The 25,457-nt window shown below is 51.5% G+C and overlaps 1 protein-coding gene across 3 annotated transcripts in view; it reads right to left on the reverse strand.

The window, feature by feature from the left end:
• DLG4 (discs large MAGUK scaffold protein 4) overlaps nucleotides 1–25,457 on the reverse strand; it is a 740,755-nt gene that overhangs the window by 28,679 nt on the left and 686,619 nt on the right. For all 3 annotated transcript variants that reach the window (XM_078671185.1, XM_078671184.1, XM_078671186.1), the window contains 4 exons: nucleotides 23,105–23,261; nucleotides 15,971–16,073; nucleotides 2,750–2,864; nucleotides 49–225 (listed from right to left, as the gene is read on the reverse strand). In XM_078671185.1, the coding sequence (XP_078527311.1) occupies nucleotides 49–225; nucleotides 2,750–2,864; nucleotides 15,971–16,073; nucleotides 23,105–23,261 (552 nt within the window). The remainder of the gene's footprint in view (nucleotides 1–48; nucleotides 226–2,749; nucleotides 2,865–15,970; nucleotides 16,074–23,104; nucleotides 23,262–25,457) is intronic.

Consider the following 25,457-nt stretch of genomic DNA (forward strand, 5'->3'; position numbering starts at 1 on the left):
CTGGTTAGGTGCAATGCAGGGGTTGAGAAAAGTCTGATAACCTCTTACCGTCGCTTGCTAGGAATGAAGCCGATCTCCTCGCTCTCTCCGTCAGGGTGCACCCGTCTGGCCTGCCACCACTCTTCGTCAGATGCGTCGATGACGTGAAGGATGTCGCCGAAGAGGAAGCTCAGCGCCTGGCTCAGGAACCCACAGTCCTTCGTCTTATCATAATCGAAGAGTGCCCTGTGGAGGAACACAGCGATGGGGAGGTGAGTGAGGGAACACCATCAAAGGTAGGGCTGCTGGGGGCCAGAAGCGGACCTGCAGCTCCACCAGGGATGGACAGCGCTAATCACAGAAGCAGGACATGGAGGAAGGCGAACACTTCATACAGACACATCAGAGATGTAAATGCGTAAAGGCATGTGTCGCAGGGATAGAGCGCACGTGTAGGATGATTGACACTCCCAGCCCACAGAGGTCTTGCGATGATGGATCTTGGCAGCGCCATCTGACATCACACGAGGGCCACCGCAGAGACCCCCACAGACTGCCTTTCCACATTGGCTTTCTTCAATGCCAAGCTGTGCCCAGTGGGTGCACAAGAGCCATGGGGCACTGCCCCTGGAGGGGCAGCACAGGCAGAAACCCAGGGTCTGTGAAATGTGCACAGCAGCCCTGGGGCTCACGAGGGACTTCTTAACTGCCTCGATTATTATTGAATAATTTGCCACCAATAATTCAGAAAAAAAGGGTAAAAGTCTCAGGAAAAAAGGGCCAACCAGTTTTGCTTAAATACACAAGAAGAAATGGAAAAAATGCATTTTTATTAAAAAAAAGACAGAAAAAGAGGCCTCAGAGCAAGTCAAATAATTCTGTGATGACAAATTTCCATCTTTAATACACAGGCCTTGTGGGCGCTTTATTCAGTACATTTGGCCCAAAAATCCAGTTGTCCGTCGCAGCCTCATTCCCCCACCTTACTCCTGTGCCCCCCACTCCCACTCCTTGTGTTACATCTTCCACTGGTGGGAGAGAGAGAGAGAGAGAAGGAGAGAGAAGGAGAGAGAGAGAGAAAGAAAGAGACTTCCCAACAACATTTCAGTCACAGAATAATTTAATTTAATTTAATTTAATTGCGGGTTTATATAGCGCTAGGAATCGACTCCCGGAGGAGTATCTCCACGCTTCGACCGCTGGGGAACCCGTCCTGGCTCACCCTGAGAGATGGTCCCTGATGGGTATCTCTAAGGTGCGACCAAGCATCCCCGGCAATCTGGGGGGGCCGTTGTGAAGATGAGGCAAGCTGATGCCCAGAGTTGCCGAGTGTGGTTTCTGACTAGAGTAGGCACCGAGGCGAGAATTATCGAGTCCGCTGACCCTGGTCCACGACCAGAATGCACTGGGTGACCTCTGAACCTTAACCCGTAGTGCTGTCCGCCTCCCATGTGGTCACTGTCTGCAGGAAGGAAAGGTTACCAGGCAGAGCCTGGATTTTTAAGAACTCCCGACTGACCACATGACCGCAAAAGCAATTCCTCTGAGCAGCGTCGCTTTCAAACCCCAGGCTTCGCCAGTATATTTCAACTATAACTGTTTGCCCACTCGCTGCCTCTTTCTTGTCATCATTAAAAAAAAACTCCAGGTCAGGATTGGATGGAGCAATGTCAAATGTCCAGGATAACCACATACTATGTAAATTATATCTAGTTAGGTTCATTTATTTAAATACATCTTTTGTGGATAGATTGTACTTCTGTGTGGGCTTGGCTCTCTGAGACCGATACACTGCCATTCTTGGTGGGCGCGCGCGCGCTTATCTCACGTGGCAATGGCTTATTGGCGACTCAGGACACCGAATCTACTGCATAGACGTAACGGAAGCCCCGTTATTCAGGTTTTGCACCGATACAAAAATAGCAAAACTTCCCCATTTTGCTTCTTCTGGCTTAGGGAATGGAATAAACAGATTTCACTCCAGTCCATATAAAATGAACATTTTGCACATGGACAAAAATGGAGTACACCGAGGCATTTGTGGGCTATCAATCATCTTTGTTAAAAAAAAATTAAGAAAACTGAATATGGACTATTTCATTTATACTTTATCTAAAATGATTTTGCTGAATACTTAGTCACATATTCAATCACAAAAAATGCATTTATTCTATTTCTTCTCGTGTACCCAACCAAAACTAGTTGGCCTTTTTTCCCTCTGAAAGGAACATATTGAGGTTTAAAATTGGTCTGATTCTCATTGCGCAAGCAGCAAAAGTAGTGAAAAATGGTTTATCGTCCTTCTTTGCCCTGTGCCATTTTACATGTAAACGAGTTTGTGTCTCTGTAGTGTTAAAGGGATTTTTAAAAGTGCAGGAGCCCAAAGATTCGCTTGGAAGCTGCTGCCAGTACAGCAGAGTCGGAAGGCTGTCTAGTCTTGATTCCACCTCATGCCTCTTTCATTCACCACTCTGCCCCTCATGCCTCTTTATCTCACTCTGATAGGCTCTTTTCATCCTCTATTTGTCACTACTTTCCTATCTTTCTCTTCCTTCTGTTTCTGGCTGTCTCTCTTTTCCTCTGCGTCTAAGTCTGTTGATGCAAAAGAAGTTCCGGTACCCACCCCAGGCAAACACCTGAGCAAATTAAGCAGTGGTTCTGATACAGGCTGGAATGCCCAGGTGCACTGAGGGAGCCTGCACCGTGACGTGGTAGCTGGTGTGAACACTGATGCACCTAGTTAAGCGGCGATGGGCACTCACTCACTCACCGTATGTAGAAGCCGCGCTTGGCGCTGCTGCGTAGAGACGTCGTCCCGGAGCCCAGGCTGCTGTTCATCAGCTGCTCCCGCAGGTCGTGGATCTTGGCCTCGAAGCGGCTGTACTCTGGAGAAACAAGGGAGGGACAGTCAGAGGACAACACATGAGCGCTGGCACATGAGGCGACCCGTCTGCGCGCGACTTTTAACCAGCCCGTACTTGTGTGACACGGCGGGAAGATAGAGAAGACAGCTCTGCAGGGAACAGTGGCAGCGCACTACGCTTGCACAAGTGTGCAACACACACCTGTCCAACATTGCGCACACAAACACCTGCAAACACTCTTTGCTTATAAACCTGTCCAACAACATGCACAGAAAACCGCTGCCAAACCAGCCCCCACCGCTGCAAAACCAGCCCTCACCGCTGCCAAACCAGCCCCCATCGCTGCAAAACCAGCCCCCACCGCTGCAAAACCAGCCCCCACCGCTGCAAAACCAGCCCTCACCGCTGCCAAACCAGCCCCCACCGCTGCAAAACCAGCCCCCACCGCTGCAAAACCAGCCCCCACTGCTGCAAAACCAGCCCCCACCGCTGCAAAACCAGCCCCCACTGCTGCAAAACCAGCCCCCACCGCTGCAAAACCAGCCCCCACCGCTGCAAAACCAGCCCCCACCGCTGCAAAACCAGCCCCCACTGCTGCAAAACCAGCCCCCACTGCTGCAAAACCAGCCCCAACCGCTGTAAAAACAGCCCTCACCGCTGTAAAAACCAGCCCCCACCGCTGCAAAACCAGCCCCCACCGCTGCAAAACCAGCCCCCACCGCTGCAAAACCAGCCCCAACCGCTGCAAAACCAGCCCCCACTGCTGCAAAACCAGCCCCCACCGCTGCAAAACCAGCCCCCACCGCTGCAAAACCAGCCCCCACTGCTGCAAAACCAGCTCCCACCGCTGCAAAAACTGCCCCCACCACTGCAAAAACAGCCCCACGCTTCCAGCCTCCCGGGGAAACGCCCAATGTCCGCTACGGCCAGCCCAGCCATGTTGTGAGATGAAAAGTCGCTGACCTTTTCCACCTGCTCAGAGCAGTAGAAAAGTCTCAGCTGATGGGGGATGGGGGATGGGGGTTGGGGGTTGGGTTGGGGCTCTGGGGATCCACAGCAGGCTTCAGTTTGTCTGGGGAGACCACTGTCTGCTCCCCTCGAGCCTCTGCAGGGGCCTGTGTTCTGCCTGCAGCGTAGGCAGGTTCGGTGTCTCTGGGTCCAGAATGTACAAACCCAACAATTCTGGGCTCAGAGACACTTGTAATGGTTATCCATCCAGGTGAAGTTCCGCCACTCATAATGAGGGCCTCAAATTGGCCCAGCCGCGGTCTTTGTTGTAAAATGCTAGCAGGAAGGAGGGTGGAGCTGGGCATCTCCGGTCAGGAGAGATTCAAAACAAAGGTACAAAACAAAGTAAAAGCAGCTTACTCAACTGGTAACCTGTGGTGGGAGCCCTTCTAGTGAGGAGTTAGGGTCCTCGGTCTCCTCTGCTCCACACCCATAAGTCTGACCCACTACTACGAGTTTCTGGAATGTCCTGGAGGAGCCCAGCAACTCACGCTGTTGTCAGGGCTCTCTCCAAACCTCCATGGAAGGTACCACTTGGATACAGGGAAAACAAAATGGCTTCCAGCGTAGGTAAAGAAACGTATACTAAAGGCAAAGCACGCCCTCTACTGGCAGCGGTGATGTGTACACAGACAACATACACCTCTAAGATGGATGGGAGAAGCACCAGGCTGCAGGGGACTGGCAGAGCAGTTTAAAACTATAAAAGAAGTGGGCCTGGGTGGTAAATTCGGTTCTGCTTCCAGAATATGAGGAATTTGGGTAATTTCGTGTTCCGCGGAGAACGCGGAATTGCCAAAATTCTAGGATCCGCGGCTTGGCAGAATTGTTTGCTTGTTCGGGCTTTCAAAATGCGTGTTCGCAAGATATTTCACCCTGAGCATGTAAACAGCGTTCGCAAACAGGAAAAAAGCATCCCGAACGGGCGGAACAAGCAATTCCGCGTGTTCGCGGAACTCTGCATGCTCGCGGAGATTTTTTACCGTTTCGCAGAGCTTTGCCTAGCGCAACTACATACATTTCGCCCACCCCTAAAAAGAAGTCGGTAGCAATTATTTTTGCCAGAGATGAGTAGAAAGGCCTGTCTTGCCACCACCCTTTTATCAATACCACCCTGTAGGTAATCTACAGCCCAGCAAGCGGACGGACCCATTCAGTAAGGAGGGTACACGTGTGAGCCCCGAATCCTGCTCTGGGTCATAACCCATGATACTGAAAAGGCCTCCAGTGCACATGTACGGTTGGTGTATGCTGAATTGGGGTCAACTATCTACATAGTGTTCTATGATAAATTCGAGGCATGGGGTGAACACCCTCCTGAGCTGTGCAGAGTACCTTTTTCTGTCCCAACTAGTACATACCTGTTCAATACCCCATGCATACAAATACTGTGTTACATACTTGACCATCACCCCGTGCATCACACCTTAAACACACACTGTTTAAATACCTGTGCACCACGCTCACCACCTATCCACATGCCTGCACAACATATTGTATTTGAATAACTATCCATTACAAATGCGTTTGCTGCAGAAATTCTTTTTATTTTTTCATTGCTTAAATCCCCCTTAACAGGTTTGCAGGGGTGGAGCTTCAGGGGGGATGCGTGGGGTGTGACACTCCCTCAATAAAGCATTCTTGGCTTGGTAGCCAGGTCTTGGTGCCCTGGGGCGGGTATGCTATGTCAGTTGTTCTGCCTAGAATAAAAGACAAGACAGTGACCTTTGATGTAAAAGAGGAGAGAGGGGGAGAGGGAGACTTCTGAAAGCTGTATTTCAAAATGTGAAACCAGATATCCTAGAATCAATGCCGGCCTCCCTGCTTGTCCAAACAGTGTGATCCTAGGTTTATTGCACAGAGCCTCCTTTTTCTTTATCATATATGAGAGCACTTTTAAATACTCGAGTTTAGAAGGTGCAAAGTACAAGCACCTCTTATGTTTGATTTAATGCACTATAACGTTGCTACAGCTATAATAAACATCTAGTCCGTGTTTAGGGTTTACATCACTCGTGACTTGCCCCTTAGTTCGCTAATGGCTTTGTCGTTGGGAGACGAGCCATGTATGCTTCCAAGTTCATGTTTTAAACTCTCACTTTTGAATAAAAGGAATTTAATCAGACGTACTAAGGTGAAACGCTTCTGCATCTTAAAGAAATGTACTTTTGTGAATTTGGTAGAGACTGGATCATATTTTTACATTATATTTGTTGCACAATATACACGCAAAACGTTTTTATGGCTTGGGTCGTACATGGATTCTTGGCGCTAAGCCAGACCATTGAATCGGCGCTGGCTCGGCTTCCCTATTCATTTTCTGGTGCACACACCTCTAATTTCAACTAAGTCTTAGTACATGGAACCACCAGTCACTTCATAAAACAATATGTAAAAGGCAATGGAGTCTGACATGCATCAATTTTGACAACTGTCCAACCACAGCTTCTCGTAGCAGAGACGAAGAAGAGTGCGTGTGGTGAGAATACATTTAAAGGAAGCGCTCCCAGGCCAGGACTACAGAGGTTGTGTTGTATCTGACTGTAATATTGAGTTGCTGGAGAGAACTACTGGGCCCGGCCAGTATGGACAGGGGCGCACCTTCATGGGGGTGTCAGGGGTGTCTGGGGTGTGAAACAACTCACATGCATTATTGGCCGGGTAGTTGGGTCTGTGGTCCCTGGCTACTATGTCTGTGTTTCTTGTCGATCTCATTTCACGAAGAGCATTTAACTTTTGTTTTAAGTGGAAACATATATATATATATATATATATATATAGCATTAACTCCTTCCAAGAAAAGAGAAAACAGAGACCCTGGGGAAACTTTTGGAGGCTTTTTATTGCGGATAATGGCGGATGCATTTCTGGCTGGTGTTGTGCCTTCTTCAGCGCCCAAAGCCTCCACAGGAAAATGTCGCTGAGCTGCATCTTCCACCTCTCTTTTGAACCCGATGTGTTGAGTCTGCACCTCCCCCAGTTACGTGAATGGCAGCACACCTGTGTAGCATCCCACGTGGTAGGAAAAACTACAGGACCCAGAGTCCCTTGTGAGTGGACCTAGGAAGTTGGTGCTGGGGGATGGAAAACGTAAATAACCTTGTGCGTGAGTGCGGGGTGGAGCAGAGTGAATCCGTGCAAACAAAACAAAATGTGATGCTCTGTTTAGCAGCTTGCTTGTACACAAAAAAGCCTCCTCTGCTCCCCTATGACGCCTCAGCCTCCGGTTGCAGGTGTCCATTAAGCAGGGGCGACGAGGACAGTGCCTGCAGCCCACAACGAGGTTGGGTTAACCTCGCCACTGCCGGTTTTCTTCCTGCGCTCAAGAGGCGGGTGAAGGACTATCCAAATTACTCTGGTACGACGAAGAGCTGAAATCAGCACAAGCCTGTAATGTCCAAACCCGAGGTGAGGCGGGGTACTCTGTGATAGCGTCTCAGGCTGACGCGTAGATAAATGCGGCATTAACTCCTTCCAAGAAAAGAGAAAACAGAGACCCTGGGGAAACTTTTGGAGGCTTTTTTTGCGGATAATGGCGGATGCATTTCTGGCTGGTGTTGTGCCTTCTTCAGCTCCCAAAGCCTCCACAGGAAAATGTCACTGAGCTGCATGTTCCGCCTCTCTTTTGAACCTGATGTGTCGAGTCCGCACCTCCCCCAGTTACGTGAATGGCAGCACACCTGTGTAGCATCCCGCGTGGTAGGAAAAACTACAGGTCCCAGAGTCCCTTGTGAGTGGACCTAGGAAGTTGGTGCTGGGGGGATGGAAAAACGTAAATAACCTTTGCGTGAGTGAGCGGTGGAGCAGAGTGAATCTATATATATATAGTGACTGGTGTACCAAGTAGTAAATAGTAAATCTGTGCCCATAGAAGACACCTTGGATGGAGGCTAGCTAATGTACTTCTTTTTGAAACTCACAGACATTGGAAAGCTGCGCCGGTCTCAAGTTTCCAGCCGTACTACTGGCGACCCAACACCCGCGGGTGACGGGATGAATGCTTGCATATATTTTATCCAATGGCAGTCACGGATGGTAGCATTCCAACCCGTTATTTTCACCCACTGTACACAGAGGCCCACCTAACGCAGTTCAGTACTGACCCTCTTCCTCATGGTAAGTGCATCCTGAACCTTCATCATCTCACCCCTTCACCCTGCAGCAGCAGCACACGGCTCTTTAGTTGGGAAATTTGAGGTTCACACCCCCAGAATCTCAATGACGCGGCTACGGCCCTGTAGTGTTTGGGCCTCAGGCCCACATGCTGCTAAATAAGGTGACACAGAGACAGTATAGATTGTTGGTTAACTGGCCCTGAGCACGTGCGCTCAGCCCCTTTTATTTGCAGGGTCATCTGACTGATGACGCCTGTGGTGGGTGGGTGTTCAGTGTGTGTCAAGCATACTGAAACACTAGAACGTATCTCTGCGATACTACAGGCCCAACGGGTATGGAAAGCATGGAACCGCCAGTCCTTTACAAAAACTGTGAACAAATATTCTGCATGCATTAACACTCCAAACACCATATGTGCACCAAGCCTGCTCGAGGGTCTTGGGCACACATTCAACACACAGTCTCCTAGAACTAGAAGCAGAAAGTTCAGTGTAGATATGTTTTGATTAAGACGAGAAAAATAAGTGCAATACCCTAAACGGGACACTGGAGGGCGCTGCACGACAGGAATGCGCTGCATTGCGGGGGGTTGGTTGATGGGCGCCATTAGTAGTGCAGCAGAGCCGAGCGTGGGCCCCACTGGGTGCAGAGCCGTGGGCGCCACAGTGCAGTGGCGAGGAGCGCTGGTGCATCTGTGCGTGGGCCGAATGGGCGAGACAGCCCACACTGCACGAGTCGGGGACAGGGGCATTGGCAGAGCTGTCTCTGCTCCAGTGGTGACGGCAGGACAGCTAAAAGCCAGGGTTGGATTGGGATTAAAAATCGGCCCGGGCACGCGAAAAAAAAGTGGGCCAAATTTGCATATTGCCTTTCCGCAAAACACTGCTTCGGTGAAATTTTATTAAATAAAAAAGGTGGGGTTTTGCGATAAAAAAAAAAAAAAAAATGCACGGATTAGTTTACACGGGTGAAACGCACCTGAAAACAAGTGAGGCCACTTCTGCTTAGGCCCCCTGCGCCTGCTCAATATGCATACATTAATGGGCCGGCCCAGCGAGAGAAGGGGAGGGACACCTCTGCCCCCTTGGTTAAAGGGAGGTAATGGACGCCCATCTACCTCCAGAAAGGCCACTCGGGCACCCACTGGGTGGCGGCATCGAACAACGCAGAAATCGAAAAAATCGGCCCCCCCCAGGCTGCTCAAAAAAGCAACCCACAGCTGGAGCTCGGACACCGGCCCCTCGGGCATTGCTCGAGTGCCCGCCTTACCAATCCGACGCTGCTACAGGTGCATTGGTAGACCTGTGTCCAGGGGTGTAGCTTGGGCAGTGAGATTGAGGGGGTGTAAGCTTCAGATTTCCCAACAAATATGCGGACATAAAATGTTAAAAATAAATTATATGAGCAGCAGGACACAGGAGGGCTTAAGAGATAGTGGAAAGAAGGAGGAAACACAATAGTTTTTAAACTACCAAGTTTTGAGGCAAAGACGAGAGAGAGAGAGAGAGAGAGAGAGAGAGAGAGAGTGTGTGTGTTTTTGTGGCATGTAGAAATCTAGGGCGAAATCAGACAGACACGTCACCATCAGGGCCGGACTGGGAACCAAAACCGGCCCTGGCAAAGTGCTCGGCCGGCCCCGACGCCCCCCCGGGCGGGAGGGGGGCGAGCGCTTTGCCAGGGCCGCTTTTCAGCCGATTTTGTTACAGGGCCGATTTTGCAGCTATGCTGCAAAAACGGCTCTGCAACAAAAACGCCCCCCAGGGCCCAAAACCGGCCCCCACCCTTGCGGCCGACCGGGAGATTGCCCGGTGCCCACAACGGCCAGTCCGGGCCTGGTCACCATACACGGCTGAAAGTACCTGCACCCAACCATTTGCTACAGAATACATTTTGTAGGTGGGTGTAACACCCCAAATACTCCCCCTGTGAAACTACGCACCCCTGACTGTCTCGGCTCTAGGGGTGCTAGCAGATGGTGGCACAGGGCAGTTACAAGGTGCACTGGCAGAGCTCTGTGTGGCCCCAGTGGTGGAACAGAAGAGGATGCCGTGGGTCATGGGTGCAGTGCTGTGGCAGAGCTGTGTTGGGCCACAGGTCCAGGGTAAGGTGCTTAGTTAGGGTGCTGTGTGGGACCCACTGGAGAGGCAGCAGAGTCTGCTATGAGAGGTGCAGAGGTACTGCGGAACTGTGTGAGACTCACTGGAGAGACAGCAGAGTCTGCTATGAGAGGTGCAGAGGTACTGCAGAGCGGTGTGTGGGACCCACTGGAGAGGCAGCAGAGTCTGCTATGAGAGGGGCAGAGGTACTGCAGAGCGGTGTGTGGGACCCACTGGAGAGACAGCAGAGTCTGCTATGAGAGGGGCAGAGGTACTGCAGAGTGGTGTGTGGGACCCACTGGAGAGACAGCAGAGTCTGCTATGAGAGGGGCAGAGGTACTGCAGAACGGTGTGTGGGACTCACTGGAGAGACAGCAGAGTCTGCTATGAGAGGGGCAGAGGTACTGCAGACCGTTGTGTGGGACCCACTGGAGAGGCAGCAGAGTCTACTATGAGAGGGGCAGAGGTACTGCAGAACGGTGTGAGGGACCCACTGGAGAGACAGCAGAGTCTGCTATGAGAGGTGCAGAGGTACTGCAGAGTGGTGTGTGGGACCCACTGGAGAGACAGCAGAGTCTGCTATGATAGGTGCAGAGGTACTGCAGAACGGTGTGAGGGACCCACTGGAGAGACAGCAGAGTCTGCTCTGAGAGGTGCAGAGGTACTGCAGAGCGGTGTGTGGGACCCACTGGAGAGGCAGCAGAGTCTACTATGAGAGGTGCAGAGGTACTGCAGAGCGGTGTGAGGGACCCACTGGAGAGGCAGCAGAGTCTACTATGAGAGGGGCAGAGGTACTGCAGAGCGGTGTGTGGGACCCACTGGAGAGGCAGCAGAGTCTACTATGAGAGGGGCAGAGGTACTGCAGAACGGTGTGAGGGACCCACTGGAGAGACAGCAGAGTCTGCTCTGAGAGGTGCAGAGGTACTGCAGAGCGGTGTGTGGGACCCACTGGAGAGGCAGCAGAGTCTACTATGAGAGGTGCAGAGGTACTGCAGAGCGGTGTGAGGGACCCACTGGAGAGGCAGCAGAGTCTACTATGAGAGGGGCAGAGGTACTGCAGAACGGTGTGAGGGACCCACTGGAGAGACAGCAGAGTCTGCTATGAGAGGGGCAGAGGTACTGCAGAGCAGTGTGTGGGACCCACTGGAGAGACAGCAGAGTCTGCTCTGAGAGGTGCAGAGGTACTGCAGAGCGGTGTGTGGGACCCACTGGAGAGGCAGCAGAGTCTGCTATGAGAGGGGCAGAGGTACTGCAGAGCGGTCTGTGGGACCCACTGGAGAGGAGGCAGAGTCTACTATGAGAGGGGCAGAGGTACTGCAGAGCAGTGTGTGGGACCCACTGGAGAGACAGCAGAGTCTGCTATGAGTGGTGCAGAGGTACTGCAGAGCGGTGTGTGGGAGCCACTGGAGAGGCAGCAGAATCTGCTATGAGAGGTGCAGAGGTACTGCAGAGCGGTGTGAGGGACCCACTGGAGAGGCAGCAGAGTCTACTATGAGAGGGGCAGAGGTACTGCAGAGCGGTGTGTGGGACCCACTGGAGAGGCAGCAGAGTCTGCTATGAGAGGTGCAGAGGTACTGCAGAGCGGTGTGTGGGACCCACTGGAGAGGCAGCAGAGTCTACTATGAGAGGGGCAGAGGTACTGCAGAACGGTGTGTGGGACTCACTGGAGAGACAGCAGAGTCTGCTCTGAGAGGTGCAGAGGTACTGCAGAGCGGTGTGTGGGACCCACTGGAGAGACAGCAGAGTCTGCTATGAGAGGTGCAGAGGTACTGCAGAGCGGTGTGTGGGAACCCACTGGAGAGAAAGTCTGCTATGAGAGGTGCAGAGGTACTGCAGAGCGGTGTGTGGGACCCACTGGAGAGACAGCAGAGTCTACTATGAGAGGGACAGAGGTACTGCAGAGCGGTGTGTGGGACCCACTGGAGAGACAGCAGAGTCTGCTATGAGAGGTGCAGAGGTACTGCAGAGCGGTGTGTGGGAACCCACTGGAGAGAAAGTCTGCTATGAGAGGTGCAGAGGTACTGCAGAGCGGTGTGTGGGACCCACTGGAGAGACAGCAGAGTCTACTATGAGAGGGGCAGAGGTACTGCAGAGCGGTGTGAGGGACCCACTGGAGAGACAGCAGAGTCTGCTATGAGAGGAGCAGAGGTACTGCAGAACGGTGTGTGGGACCCACTGGAGAGACAGCAGAGTCTACTATGAGAGGGGCAGAGGTACTGCAGAGCGGTGTGAGGGACCCACTGGAGAGACAGCAGAGTCTGCTATGAGAGGTGCAGAGGTACTGCAGAGCGTTGTGTGGGTTCCACTAGAAAGACAGCAGAGTCTGCTATGAGAGGTGCAGAGGTACTGCAGAGAGGTGTGACGGTCCCACTGGAGAGACAGCAGAGTCTGCTATGAGAGGTGCAGAGGTACTGCAGAGCGGTGTGTGGGACCCACTGGAGAGGCAGCAGAGTCTGCTATGAGAGGGGCAGAGGTACTGCAGAACGGTGTGTGGGACCCACTGGAGAGACAGCAGAGTCTACTATGAGAGGGGCAGAGGTACTGCAGAGCGGTGTGAGGGACCCACTGGAGAGACAGCAGAGTCTGCTATGAGAGGTGCAGAGGTACTGCAGAGCGGTGTGTGGGTTCCACTAGAAAGACAGCAGAGTCTGCTATGAGAGGTGCAGAGGTACTGCAGAGAGGTGTGACGGTCCCACTGGAGAGACAGCAGAGTCTGCTATGAGAGGTGCAGAGGTACTGCAGAGCGGTGTGTGGGACCCACTGTAGAGACAGCAGAGTCTGCTCTGAGAGGTGCAGAGGTACTGCAGAGCGGTGTGTGGGACCCACTGGAGAGACAGCAGAGTCTGCTATGAGAGGTACAGAGGTACTGCAGAGCGGTGTGTGGGACCCACTGGAGAGACAGCAGAGTCTGCTATGAGAGGTGCAAAGGTACTGCAGAACGGTGTGTGGGACCCACTGGAGAGACAGCAGAGTCTGCTATGAGAGGTGCAGAGGTACTGCAGAGCGGTGTGTGGGACCCACTGGAGAGGCAGCAGAATCTGCTATGAGAAGTGCAGAGGTACTGCAGAACGGTCTGTGGGACCCACTGGAGAAAAAGTCTGCTATGAGAGGTGCAGAGGTACTGCAGAGCGGTGTGAGGGACCCACTGGAGAGGCAGCAGAGTCTGCTATGAGAGGGGCAGAGGTACTGCAGAGCGGTGTGTGGGACCCACTGGAGAGGCAGCAGAGTCTGCTATGAGAGGGGCAGAGGTACTGCAGAGCGGTGTGTGGGACCCAATGGAGAGGCAGCAGAGTCTGCTATGAGAGGGGCAGAGGTACTGCAGAGCGGTGTGTGGGACCCACTGGAGAGGCAGCAGAGTCTTCTATGAGAGGGGCAGAGGTACTGCAGAACGGTGTGTGGGACCCACTGGAGAGACAGCAGAGTCTGCTCTGAGAGGTGCAGAGGTACTGCAGAGCGGTGTGTGGGAACCCACTGGAGAGAAAGTCTGCTATGAGAGGGGCAGAGGTACTGCAGAGCGGTGTGTGGGACCCACTGGAGAGGCAGCAGAGTCTGCTATGAGAGGGGCAGAGGTACTGCAGAGCGGTGTGTGGGACCCACTGGAGAGACAGCAGAGTCTGCTATGAGAGGTACAGAGGTACTGCAGAGCGGTGTGTGGGATCCACTGGAGAGGCAGCAGAGTCTGCTATGAGAGGGGCAGAGGTACTGCAGAGCGGTGTGTGGGACCCACTGGAGAGGCAGCAGAGTCTGCTATGATAGGGGCAGAGGTACTGCAGAGCGGTGTGTGGGACCCTCTGGAGAGACAGCAGAGTCTGTTATGAGAGGTGCAGAGGTACTGCAGAGCGGTGTGTGGGACCCACTGGAGAGACAGCAGAGTCTGCTATGAGAGGGGCAGAGGTACTGCAGAGCGGTGTGTGGGACCCACTGGAGAGGCAGCAGAGTCTGCTATGAGAGGGGCAGAGGTACTGCAGAGCGGTGTGTGGGATCCACTGGAGAGACAGCAGAGTCTGCTATGAGAGGTGCAGAGGTACTGCAGAGCGGTGTGAGGGACCCACTGGAGAGACAGCAGAGTCTGCTATGAGAGGGGCAGAGGTACTGCAGAGCGGTGTGAGGGACCCACTGGAGAGACAGCAGAGTCTGCTATGAGAGGTGCAGACGTACTGCAGAGCGGTGTGTGGGATCCACTGGAGAGACAGCAGAGTCTGCTATGAGAGGTGCAGAGGTACTGCAGAGCGGTGTGTGTGACCCATTGGAGAGACAGCAGAGTCTGCTATGAGAGGTGCAGAGGTACTGCAGAGCGGTGTGACGGTCCCACTGGAAAGACAGCAGTCTGCTATGAGAGGTGCAGAGGTACTGCAGAGCGGTGTGTGGGACCCACTGTAGAGACAGCAGAGTCTGCTATGAGAGGTGCAGAGGTACTGCAGAGCGGTGTGTGGGACCCTCCGGAGGGACAGCAGAATCTGCTATGAGAGGGGCAGAGGTACTGCAGAGCGGTGTGTGGGACCCACTGGAGAGGCAGCAGAGTCTGCTATGAGAGGGGCAGAGGTACTGCAGAGCGGTGTGTGGGACCCACTGGAGAGACAGCAGAGTCTGCTATGAGAGGTGCAGAGGTACTGCAGAGCGGTGTGTGGGACCCACTGGAGAGACAGCAGAGTCTGCTATGAGTGGTGCAGAGGTACTGCAGAGCGGTGTGTGGGAGCCACTGGAGAGGCAGCAGAATCTGCTATGAGAGGTGCAGAGGTACTGCAGAGCGGTGTGACGGTCCCACTGGAGAGACAGCAGAGTCTGCTATGAGAGATGCAGAGGTACTGCAGAGCGGTGTGTGGGAACCCACTGGAGAGAAAGTCTGCTATGAGAGGTGCAGAGGTGCTGCAGAGCGGTGTGTGGGACCCACTGGAGAGACAGCAGAGTCTGCTATGAGAGGTGCAGAGGTACTGCAGAGCGGTGTGTGGGACCCACTGGAGAGACAGCAGCGTCTGCTATGAGAGGTGCAGAGGTACTGCTGAGAGGTGTGAGGGACCCACTGGAGAGACAGCAGAGTCTGCTATGAGAGGTACAGAGGTACTGCAGAGCGGTGTGTGGGACCCACTGGAGAGACAGCAGAGTCTGCTATGAGAGGGGCAGAGTTACTGCAGAACGGTGTGTGGGACCCACTGGAGAGACAGCAGAGTCTGCTATGAGAGGTGCAGAGGTACTGCAGAGAGGTGTGAGTGACCCACTGGAGAGACAGCAGAGTCTGCTATGAGAGGTGCAGAAGTACTGCAGAGCGGTGTGTGGGATCCACTGGAGAGACAGTAGAGTCTGCTATGAGAGGTGCAGAGGTACTGCAGAGCGGTATGGAGGCATCATTACTGGCAGGGGAGAGGGTGCCACATGCCTGGCTCAAGGTGTGTTGGTAGAGCTGTGTATGTGACCCAGTGTGACACAATCGGGACAGGGCTATGGTCCACTGGCCGAGCTGTGCGTGGGCCCACTGCTGGAACCGCAGAGTGTGCCACAGGTCAGGAGTAAGGTGCATTGGTCGAGCAGTGTGTGGGTTCAGTGTGGGAACAGTAGAGAGTACCCTAGGTCAGGAGTAAGATGCATTGGTTGAGCCGTGTGTGGGTTCAGTGTTGGAACAGAAAGGAGTACCCCAGGTCAGGAGTAAGATGCATTGGTTGAGTTGTGTGTGGGTTCAGTGTTGGAACAGAAGAGAGTACCCCAGGTCAGGAGTAAGGTGCATTGGTCAAGCTGTGTGCAGATCCCAGAGCTGTAATAGCAAAAGGTGCCGGAGCTCAGGGGTCAGGTACAGGGATAGAGCTGTGTGCAGACCCCAGAGCTAGAGCAGCAGAAGGGGGCCAAAGCTCAGGGGGAAGGGGCCAGGAGCAGAGCTTTGTTGGGTCCCTTCCTTCTTCTGACCCCCTTGCTTACCTTCTGGCTTATATTGCGCGATGATGGTCACCGTCTGTCCCGCGTTCTTCAAGGCGATGGCGGCTTGTTCATGCGTGGCGTTCCTGAGGTCCACCCCATTCACCTGTGGAGAAACAGAAGTTAGAGGTGCACATGGACGTCCACAGAGGCTCGCGAGGTCCAGAAAGATGAAAACATGGGGTTCAGATGCAGAGTCTTTGCTGACTGCCCACACCATCGCATGTTTGGGGGGACAAGTGTTTGTGTTTCTACATACATGTGCTTCTTCACAATGTGTTTCCACCTGTCCTGTGTGTTTTCATTGCTGTTAATCTGTACAGCTAGCAAGTGTTTTTTGTGTCTGAACGTGTATGCCTTTTCGTGTTTGTTTGTGTTGCCGAGTGAGTTCATTCAAGAAAGTGTGTGTGTGTGTATGTATACACACTTGAGTTATGTTCCCACGCTTGGCTTGAATGCTTTCTCTTGCATATTTTGATATGTACGTTTATGTCTGAATGTCTCTATGCGGATGCATTGTGTTATTATGCATTTGTGTGAGTTTGTTACAGTATATGTATGTTTCTGAGCTCGTGCATGGTTTGCATGGGTGTGCTGCTGGATGAGCTAATGTGTGCATAGCGTTTGCATACACATGCACGGGATGAGTTTTCCAGTGGCAGAGTTGTGTTCACACAGGATGCGCGTGCACGTAGCTGGTGTTCCTACATGGCGCTATGTGTGAACAGAGGATGGCTCCGGGACAAGTCGTGTGCACACGCAGATAGTGTAAACCCACCTGGGTTTGTGTATGTATTTGGAGGGACTGTGCGCAGTGTCCCCGCGTGCACTAATCCCTGCAGTCTTCTTTCCACAGACCCATGGTTGCTGCAGAGCTAGAGTCAGGGGCGTCTCCTCCGCTTAGGCGGAGGAGCGTCTCCCCACTGTCTTTCCGCACGGCAAAAAAGGAGAAAAAAAAAAAGATAATACGAGATGTTATTTTATTTTTCTGTGCTGGGACAGTTTTGTGGGACGGGGCTAGGCTGCGCAGGGGGGGGGAGGAGCGGTTTCAACCTCCTAAGTGCGCATGAATGTTTGGTCCTCAGTTGACTGGGGGTGAGTGCTTGCAATGTTCAACACTCCGTTCATCATCCCCTTTGGTTTTGCTTTGCTCGCCTTAAGTTGGCCGGGTATGCCCAGACGTGGGTCCCTTGCTCACTTTGCCACTGGATTCAAGCTAGTCTGGCTGATGACGGCTGATTAGCCAGAAACCGGTCCCAGGATGCTTGTTTCCGATCCAGGGAAGACATGGCTTGGCAGTTCGGGCTGGACTGTTCCCGTGAGGCACAGGGTCAGACTGATTTGCTTATGGCCATGTCTGAACTGGGGTGGTGGAGTGAGCTAAAGAATGACAATGGATTAAACCCAGATAAGTTGACTGGGGGTGAGGGGCTTGCAATGTTCAACACTCCGTCCATCATCCCCTTTGGTTTTGCTTTGTTCACCCTAAGTTGGCCGGGTATGCCCAGACGTGGGTCCCTTGCTCACTTTGCCCCTGGATTCAAGCTAGCCTTGCTGATGAGGGGTGTTACCCCGAAACCGGTCCCAGGATGCTTGTTTCCGGTCCAGGGAAGACATGGCTTGGCAGTTCGGGCTGGACTGTTCCCAAGAGGCACAGGGTTAGACTGATTTGCATATGGCCATGTCTGAACTGGGGTGGTGGAGTGAGCTAAAGAATGATGATGGATTAATCCCAGATCAGTTGACTGGCGGTGAGTGCTTGCAATGTTCAACACTCCGTCCATCATCCTCTTTGGTTTTGCTTTGGTGCCCCGGGAGCCGGCAAAACATTAATGCGTAATTTGCATGATTTCCACTCAGGCTGCATTACAGCCTGGGTGAAGAACATGCCCATGCTTCCATTCCCCATCTTAGCGCCAAACCACGGTGCTCAGACCAATCACAGCACTGCATTGCAGCGATGTGATTGGCTTAGGGGAGCCTATCCTGGTTCCAGTTCCAACAGGAGCTATGAGGAGGATGGAAGAGAGTCGGCGGCAAGCCGGCCGCTAAGTGTTTAACATTTTTTTTTTTTTCACCTCCTCCCCCTCCACCCTACTCACCCACCTACTGATTCACGGGAGCAGCTGCGACTGGGTAGAGTAAAAGGTATTTGGGGACCAGGGTGCAAGCACTGTCCACGTGCAGCCTCGCCACTAACTTTATCCCTGACGTCACTTCTGTTTCCCTTCACTTACTCCAAGTTATAGGCAGAGAGAAGGGAGGCTATGGGGTCTTGTGGAGGAAAGGGGAAGGGGCTGTAAAACTAGAAGTACTCGATCCACTATGACGTAATTTGTACTCATTGGGCGTGATGATCATGAAGCCAGGGTAGCTAGTTTGGCCACTGGCTGTGCAGGTGGTGGTAGGAGGGTGTAGCCGGCCAGGGGCTGCTGCCGTCTGCCCAGGCTGGGCCTTGGCGCTCCCCTAGATAGGCCGCCTGGCGTGCACTAGTGCTGGGGTCTCTCTTCGCCGTCCATGTGAAGGAGTGTGCAGTCAGTAACTTCTTTCACACTCCACCAGATACAATCAGAAGAGACACGCCCTACAAATAACAAGCCTTGGCAAAGCCAACAGGTCTCACCTATACGAGCTATTGCCCTTGGCAATGTTTTTGACAATGCTGTACAGCAGCGCTGGCAAAATCACCAGAACTGAGCTGGGCATTCGGGTCTTGGGGGCACTGCGGGTGGAGCGCACCAATGGTTTGTGCACACTCCTTGCTGGCATCTTGTCACTAATTCACATTTAGATTTTCTTTTCAAGAATAACAAAAAACTTCACCACTGTGGACATCTACCCATGTATTTTACCATGTGTCCTCAATGTCAGCCGGGGCTATTTTGCTGCAATATCGTGAGCTTTAACTACTCTAAAACCAGAGACTCTAATGTGTGGCTTCATTCATATTTAGGGCTCCCGGTTTCATGGTATTTATGTTTTTAACATTTCCACCTGTATTTATCCAAATTGATTTTTTTGTCAGTTTTGGGGTGTTTATCATATTTATTTAATATTTTGAGAATAAATGACATTGTAAAATGGTATAGTTAAGTTCCACATTTATTGAACTGATAAACATGCACTCATACTTTGATGCCTGTCGCATTTTAGGAAGTTAAGCAGCCAAATACAAAAAAACATTACACAAACAGGTAAATATTAGCATTATATACAGATACATGTTAACATGTTTCAATTTAAGGGAATCTGATGCTGGTTTTAAATCCCCATGGTGTCTTATCTTAGAGTCACTCAAAAGAAGCACAATTTTTTTGTATTTTTCTGCTTTTAAAACTAAACACAGTCAGGAAATAGATTGTTTTATATCTGTAAAAATCAGTCAAAACAGATAACTGGAAGCCTTAGCCATAATCCTTATGGTCAATAGTAGAGTGGACAGGACATTAAGAGATGGAGCTCTGCTTCGTTGACGTCTATGACACATCCATGTACTGCAATGTTTGACCTACTTTACTACCTAGATTAGATGACACAGTCACGGGGGCGCTAGTTCTCGCCTAAATATGGGATACAGATTCCACATCTCGCACACGATGCTAGTGATCTAGATAAAGTTAGCTTCCCGACAACATGGCAACATCTCTGAAGCATCCCACTCTCAGTGGCTCGCTTCCAATATCGCTCTTCTACCCACTCCCAGTATCTGTTCGTAACATACTTAGTATTCTGGGGACTGGTGGGAAGGTGAATTCGGAAGCATGTTGCGTCTCATAGCAGTTAATTCACCCACGAAGTCCCAACGCTCCTTCCAGGCATAGCAGATACTCGACTGCTTACGAACAGGGTTCAAGGAATGGTTTGGTCTACACTCTTTTTTAACCCCTTGCGGGCTCGAGACGGAACCATTCCGTCACGAGCCACGGTGGGGCTGTGCTGGTGACGGAATGGTTCCATCACGGCCCGGCCGACGCGCCTGCGCAGAGCTGATGCCGCGCCTGCACTAAGCGTTCCATTGAGCGGGCGGGGCCGTGACGGAACCATTCCGTCACAAGCACAGCGCCACCGCGGCTCGTGAAGGAGTTGTTCCGTCATGAGCATGGTGACGCAACGCGCCCCCCCCCCTGTCCCCTAGTGCCGCGGCGGAATTACCGTCGCGGCCAAGGGGTTAAAGGAGTGGTCGCAGCGCTGGGGCATTTGAGCAGTCGCCGATTTTTGGTCCTTTGTATCCCGCAATGGTCAGGGTATATGTGGCCAAACCCAACAGGTTTTTGAGAAGCTGTGTTTCTAGTCTGGTCATGGTATTTTAGTTGGTGGACCGTGCGTGATACATTGCGGAACACAGAGCTTTCGGTCTAGAAATATCAGCTAATGCGGAGTCAGCTCTTTCCCAGACTTTTCGTTCCACCTATGATGGCGGGCCCTGGATGTATTTGGATGGCTTTGCACTAATTGAGAGTCTCTCTAGATGCTCCTACCACCAAAATAAGGGGTGTTAGTATCCTTTGTAGGCTGGGCCCAGGGCTGCTTGAATCCTTCCCCCACCAGCAGATCCTTCTCTGCCAACACAGATCCAAAGAAAGGCTGGTGAGCATTGACAAACTCCGGCAACACTGGCTGATGAACCCCGAAGGCCTTGTGGGATGTCCCACATGCGCAGTACCACCTGAAACACTGAATACCTTGAGACTTTTAATGCTCAGGAGTTTCACTGAGTGCAATTCTGTGTCAAATGAGACCGACACCTTGATGTAACACACCTTGTATGTGGGGAAAAAAATACACCCTACTTTAGGGATCAAAACCTCTCTAGGGCAAGTGTCAAGAAAGTCTTCCTAAAATGTGTGGATAACTACAATTGGGTATGTGGCCTTTGTGACATATCCTCCATACCGCCTGACCTGTTGCGTCCTTTGCTGCACCGAGTAAATTAAACAATTCACCAAGTGCAGGTGGCATAATGCCAGGGGTTGAAGGAGATATGGCGGTGGCAGGAGGAGCACTACCTGTCAAGAAAAACAGCGAGGGCACCCGCCAAACAAAGGGAAAACAAATGGGGGTGGACCGATGAAACCCGGATTCACATCTGGGTAGCAGTCTACAAAAAAACAGTATATGGCTTAAGGAAGGAGCGAAGCTGAAAAACTGAACCAGGCCGAGTTATCACCATGGAACGCACCCCTGCGCGTAGAGGGTGGTGGTTAGGTCTCACAGAGAAATGTCTGCAAAGCAGAAATCATCCGAGAGGGTGGAGGTAATTTCCCATCCAGATCAACAAAATAAATTTTCTTAGCCAGTCATCAGTTGAACTTCCACTGCCAAGAACTTTACCTAAGTGCATAACAAGGCCAAAACAGAACAGTATGAATTGTGAAAGACTGGTAGTGGCTCGTTCACGGAGAGGGTTTGTTAATATGTCTAAATGGCGGCCATCTTGAATGTGTGGTGACCGAACAGTCTGATAAGATGAGGTAAATCCAAGGACTGGCACAAATCACCAGCTTTTCTGTGCTTCTCGATTAACACCAATCGCCTCTTTACTTGCGCGGCACCAGGCCCGGCCCATTCTTTGTGGTTCGCTTTGAAGCCTCAGACTCTCTGCCTGAAGGAAGATTGAAAACATCCTAGAGGGAACCTGCCTTCACCACATGCAATGAGGGGAAAGTACCACACACTTTATGTGGTGCAAACTGCCTAGATTCCTTGGTGTGTAGAACTCTTGCTGCCTACGGTTTATCCATTTTGGCACTTCTTGTCCTGAAGTAAGCTTGGAAAAGCATTTATTGTTAGACGTCTGGAATACCACGCTCTCAGGAGTGGGCTACGTCCTGACCACGGATCCTTGAAGCCTTTTTAATCATCCAGTGGCGCATAGAACGCCGCGTGGGAAAATGGGATTGGAGAGGTCCTTGTTCATAGGGAAGAGGGGCTCAATTTACTGAGCTATATAGCATTGATGAGTTTGTATGGCTTCTCCGTGGAAGGGTATACAATCTATAGGGTTCAGGCTGCCTTCCAGAGCACCGAATGAAAGGAGGTGATCTGGAATGAAGGGGCGATGCAGGCTGGTGCAATGACAGGACACTGGCCATTGTGAAAATCTGGGAACTGCCTCTCACTGACCAACACACTGACCCCAAGAAGGACGAGTAAAAAATATATGGGGCCGACACATAGTTTGGCGAATGTGGGACATTTGCCCAAGAGTGGCAAATCGTTTGTGTGCCCTATTAGGAGGACAGAGATATCTAAGATGGCGGATAGGGCATCCCCCCTTTTTGGCAGAAGTCCTACGCCTGCCAAATCTTAAAACCACCATGAAAACATATCCAGTGTCCTTGTCAAAGATGTTCTGAAACCTGGAGAAGAGCTCTTCATGCCGCGCCATGAACACTGGAGCTTCGAGGTTCTCATAATCTGGGTTACAAGGACTCTTGGAGACTTTCAGAGAGGAGGCGTCAGCATGGTCACTTTATAACCGGGGTTGGAGGCAGAGCAACAAATGTGAGCAGCAGGGTTCAGAGATTCTTAAGAGAACCCGCATCACGGATTCCAAAGCCAACTCAACCACTGATGCACAATGGCCGTAGCTAACATCTCACCCCTTCGGTCCCTGCAGAGTCCGAAGCCCAGAGATGCGGGTGAAGCGTAACAGGAACATCTCAAGAAGACAATCCAACATAAATCAATAGAAAATGTGGAAAACTGCTGAGAAGCGGAGCCATGGTGGTGTTCCACATCTCAGAGTCACCCTACCACTGCTGGTCGCCCCTCGCTGCTATCACAAGTGTTTCGGGTCCAGGCCTAGAGCCTATTTCTAAAGGTGAGAAATCTGCAGAGCAAATTTCTTAGAATTCGCTCCTAACATGACACGGCTTAAGGCAAGTCAACGGGAATGGTGTGCGACATGTGTCTTGACTCCCAAATTGCTTTTACTTGGCACTGTGTAGAATGTTAACCATAACCTTTAGCACCAGGCGTGCATCCTGAGACTCTGAAGGACAGAAGGCTACGACAGGAGAAGGTGTATGCATATGTTGACGTGTGCATTTACAAGATGCATGCTTAGTAAGTGTCACTCATGCATGCCGCAAAGGGTCTTAGATCCTATGGTCTCCACCCTGCATCCCAACTTACCGATAAAATCTGATCTCCTTTCCGCAGCTCCCCGCTGAGGTCTGCCGGCCCCCCGGCCAGGATGAAGGAGATGAAGATTCCTTCTCCATCCTCCCCGCCTACAATGTTGAACCCCAGCCCCGTGGAGCCCCGGTGAATGACGATCCGCCGCGGTTCCCTGTGGTGGAAAAATAAGAGACCCATCAGAACCCCACTATCTCGAAGAACGTACTGACCGATCGAACCAGAAGGTACCACTTTGCACTCACAGCACGACTATGGTTATCTCCTCTCCAAGAAACACACTTTATTAAAGATTCCAAAGCAGCCTGAGGTGCTCCTCCCCACCCTACACCCATCAGGTGCTAAAAATACACCAGTGTAGTGGAACACCGCATTCCCGTAGGTCCCAACCTGCTTCTAAATGGTGCCAGTGGCCTATTTAGCTGCAAAAGCGCTGTGCTGATGGGGGGTCGCATCCCAGGAGATCTGTACTGTGGGCTGCAATCTCATCAGAAGCGGTTACTTGAGAGCAGATGCAATGCACAGAGGACAGTTTGTACACATCTCTGCAACCTAAAATGCACACTTTTTGGGGTCAGTTCTCTCTCTCTTGCTATTATTCTGGCCTCTATCACAAGTCACCTAAAGTTATTATTTTCTGAACACTCATTATCAGGGAATTTAACATACGCATCTTTTATTCTAGGTGACAGCCTTCTCTTTCCAACCCCTCCCACGTGCCCCTCAGTTCATGCCACAGCCGTTTATGAACTACGTCACTAGGTCAGAGGAAGTGACATCATACACCCTTTAGACCCCTTTCAAGATCCTCATATGAAGGGCCATGCTTAACCTTTGACCGCAAAGATGGCCAATCATACATTTTAGAAAAAGTTCAAGCCTGGAGGTTGTCGAAAAGCAGTACTTTACAACTGCCACAAACAGTTCATTAATCTAGAGTAGGGTTCCCCAAAGTGAGTCCCGAAGGATGGAACCATGCCAGATTTTTAGCATCTCCCCATTTAGATAAATGTAGATATCTTAAAAATCTGGCATGGATCCGGCCCTCCAGGACCCGCTTTGGAGAATCCTGATCTAGAGAGAGGTAAAGGTACACCTACTATAGGAAGGCTAAGATTTGCAAAGCAGCATACAGCAGGGGCGGCTCCTCCACAAGGGCGGAGGAGCGTCGCCCCACTGCTTTCTCGCAGTGTGAGAAGCAGAAACATAAAATGGTAATAACTTTTCGTTATTACCATTTTATTTTTAGTTGCAGGTGGGTGGGGCTGCTCTGCAAGCAGGGGAGGAGTGGTGTGCCCATTCCTGAGGGTGCAGTGACTGTTTGGTCAGCCCTCTGAGGCGCCCAAACCAGTGATGCACACTCTGCCCTTGCAGCCTGCATGGAGAACATGGCCTCCCCTAAGCTCCTGGCTGGGCGGCGTCCTCACCGATCACAACGCTGCCATTGCAGCGTTGTGATTGGCTTAGGGGAGGGAGGTTGTCTGCTTCCTGTTCCTGCCAGAGGCAGGAGAACAGGACCCAGGCCGGCGGACAGGTATGTCTTTTATTTATTATTAAATTAAACCACCCCCTCACCCAAGATTAATGCTGGCCGCGACTGGCATACAGTTGTTGCAGGGCACAAGATAAGGACCATAACTACTTCACTTGCAGAAGCCAAATGACATCACATTATGGTCTTGAGGGTACATGTTTTCTGGAATGTTATTGCTTGGCCCTTTGGTGTATAACTTTAACTGAAGCGGTATGCCGGTACACGTCTCATACCCAAAGAGACGCGTGTGATTCGGTTGACTTTAAAACATTGACTCATAGTTTATGCACCAGCCAGGATATAAATGGCAGATTATCAGGGAAGCTCAATTATTTGCTTACAGGGCACCGCAGTGACTGTCTCTACACATGAAATGTTTTCTAAACAAATGCAAATTTCTGTCGCTTCAAAGAATCTGCAGTGAAAAAATAGTCGTCAATTTACAAAAGCAGCCGCAGTATCGTGACAGGACCACAGCCACGGGTATTTGAATTTCTGTAGAGTACCAAGTGTGTGTGAGAATCCTCGCTCCTTGGCAGGTGTTAGGTTATGTTGGGTTTGCTTATAAAGCGCAGGTGTCACTGGGGTCTCTCTGTGCTATGAGGCAGGTGGGCGAGGAGGCCCTGCTCGAGCCATAGGTACAGCTATGGTACTCTTTCATCGTATTGCAATTAATTACAATATTCTGGGAGCTCACGAGCAAGCAAGCAACAAGCCATACTGTCTTGAAATATTACTAATTGGCTGAACTCAGGCCTCAACATGGCACTGAATACCCAGTCAATGCTGCAATGAGGCATTTAAAGTTCATATCTC

Source organism: Lissotriton helveticus, chromosome 12 (assembly GCF_964261635.1).
Source record: "Lissotriton helveticus chromosome 12, aLisHel1.1, whole genome shotgun sequence".
Classification (NCBI taxonomy): Eukaryota; Metazoa; Chordata; class Amphibia; order Caudata; family Salamandridae; genus Lissotriton; species Lissotriton helveticus.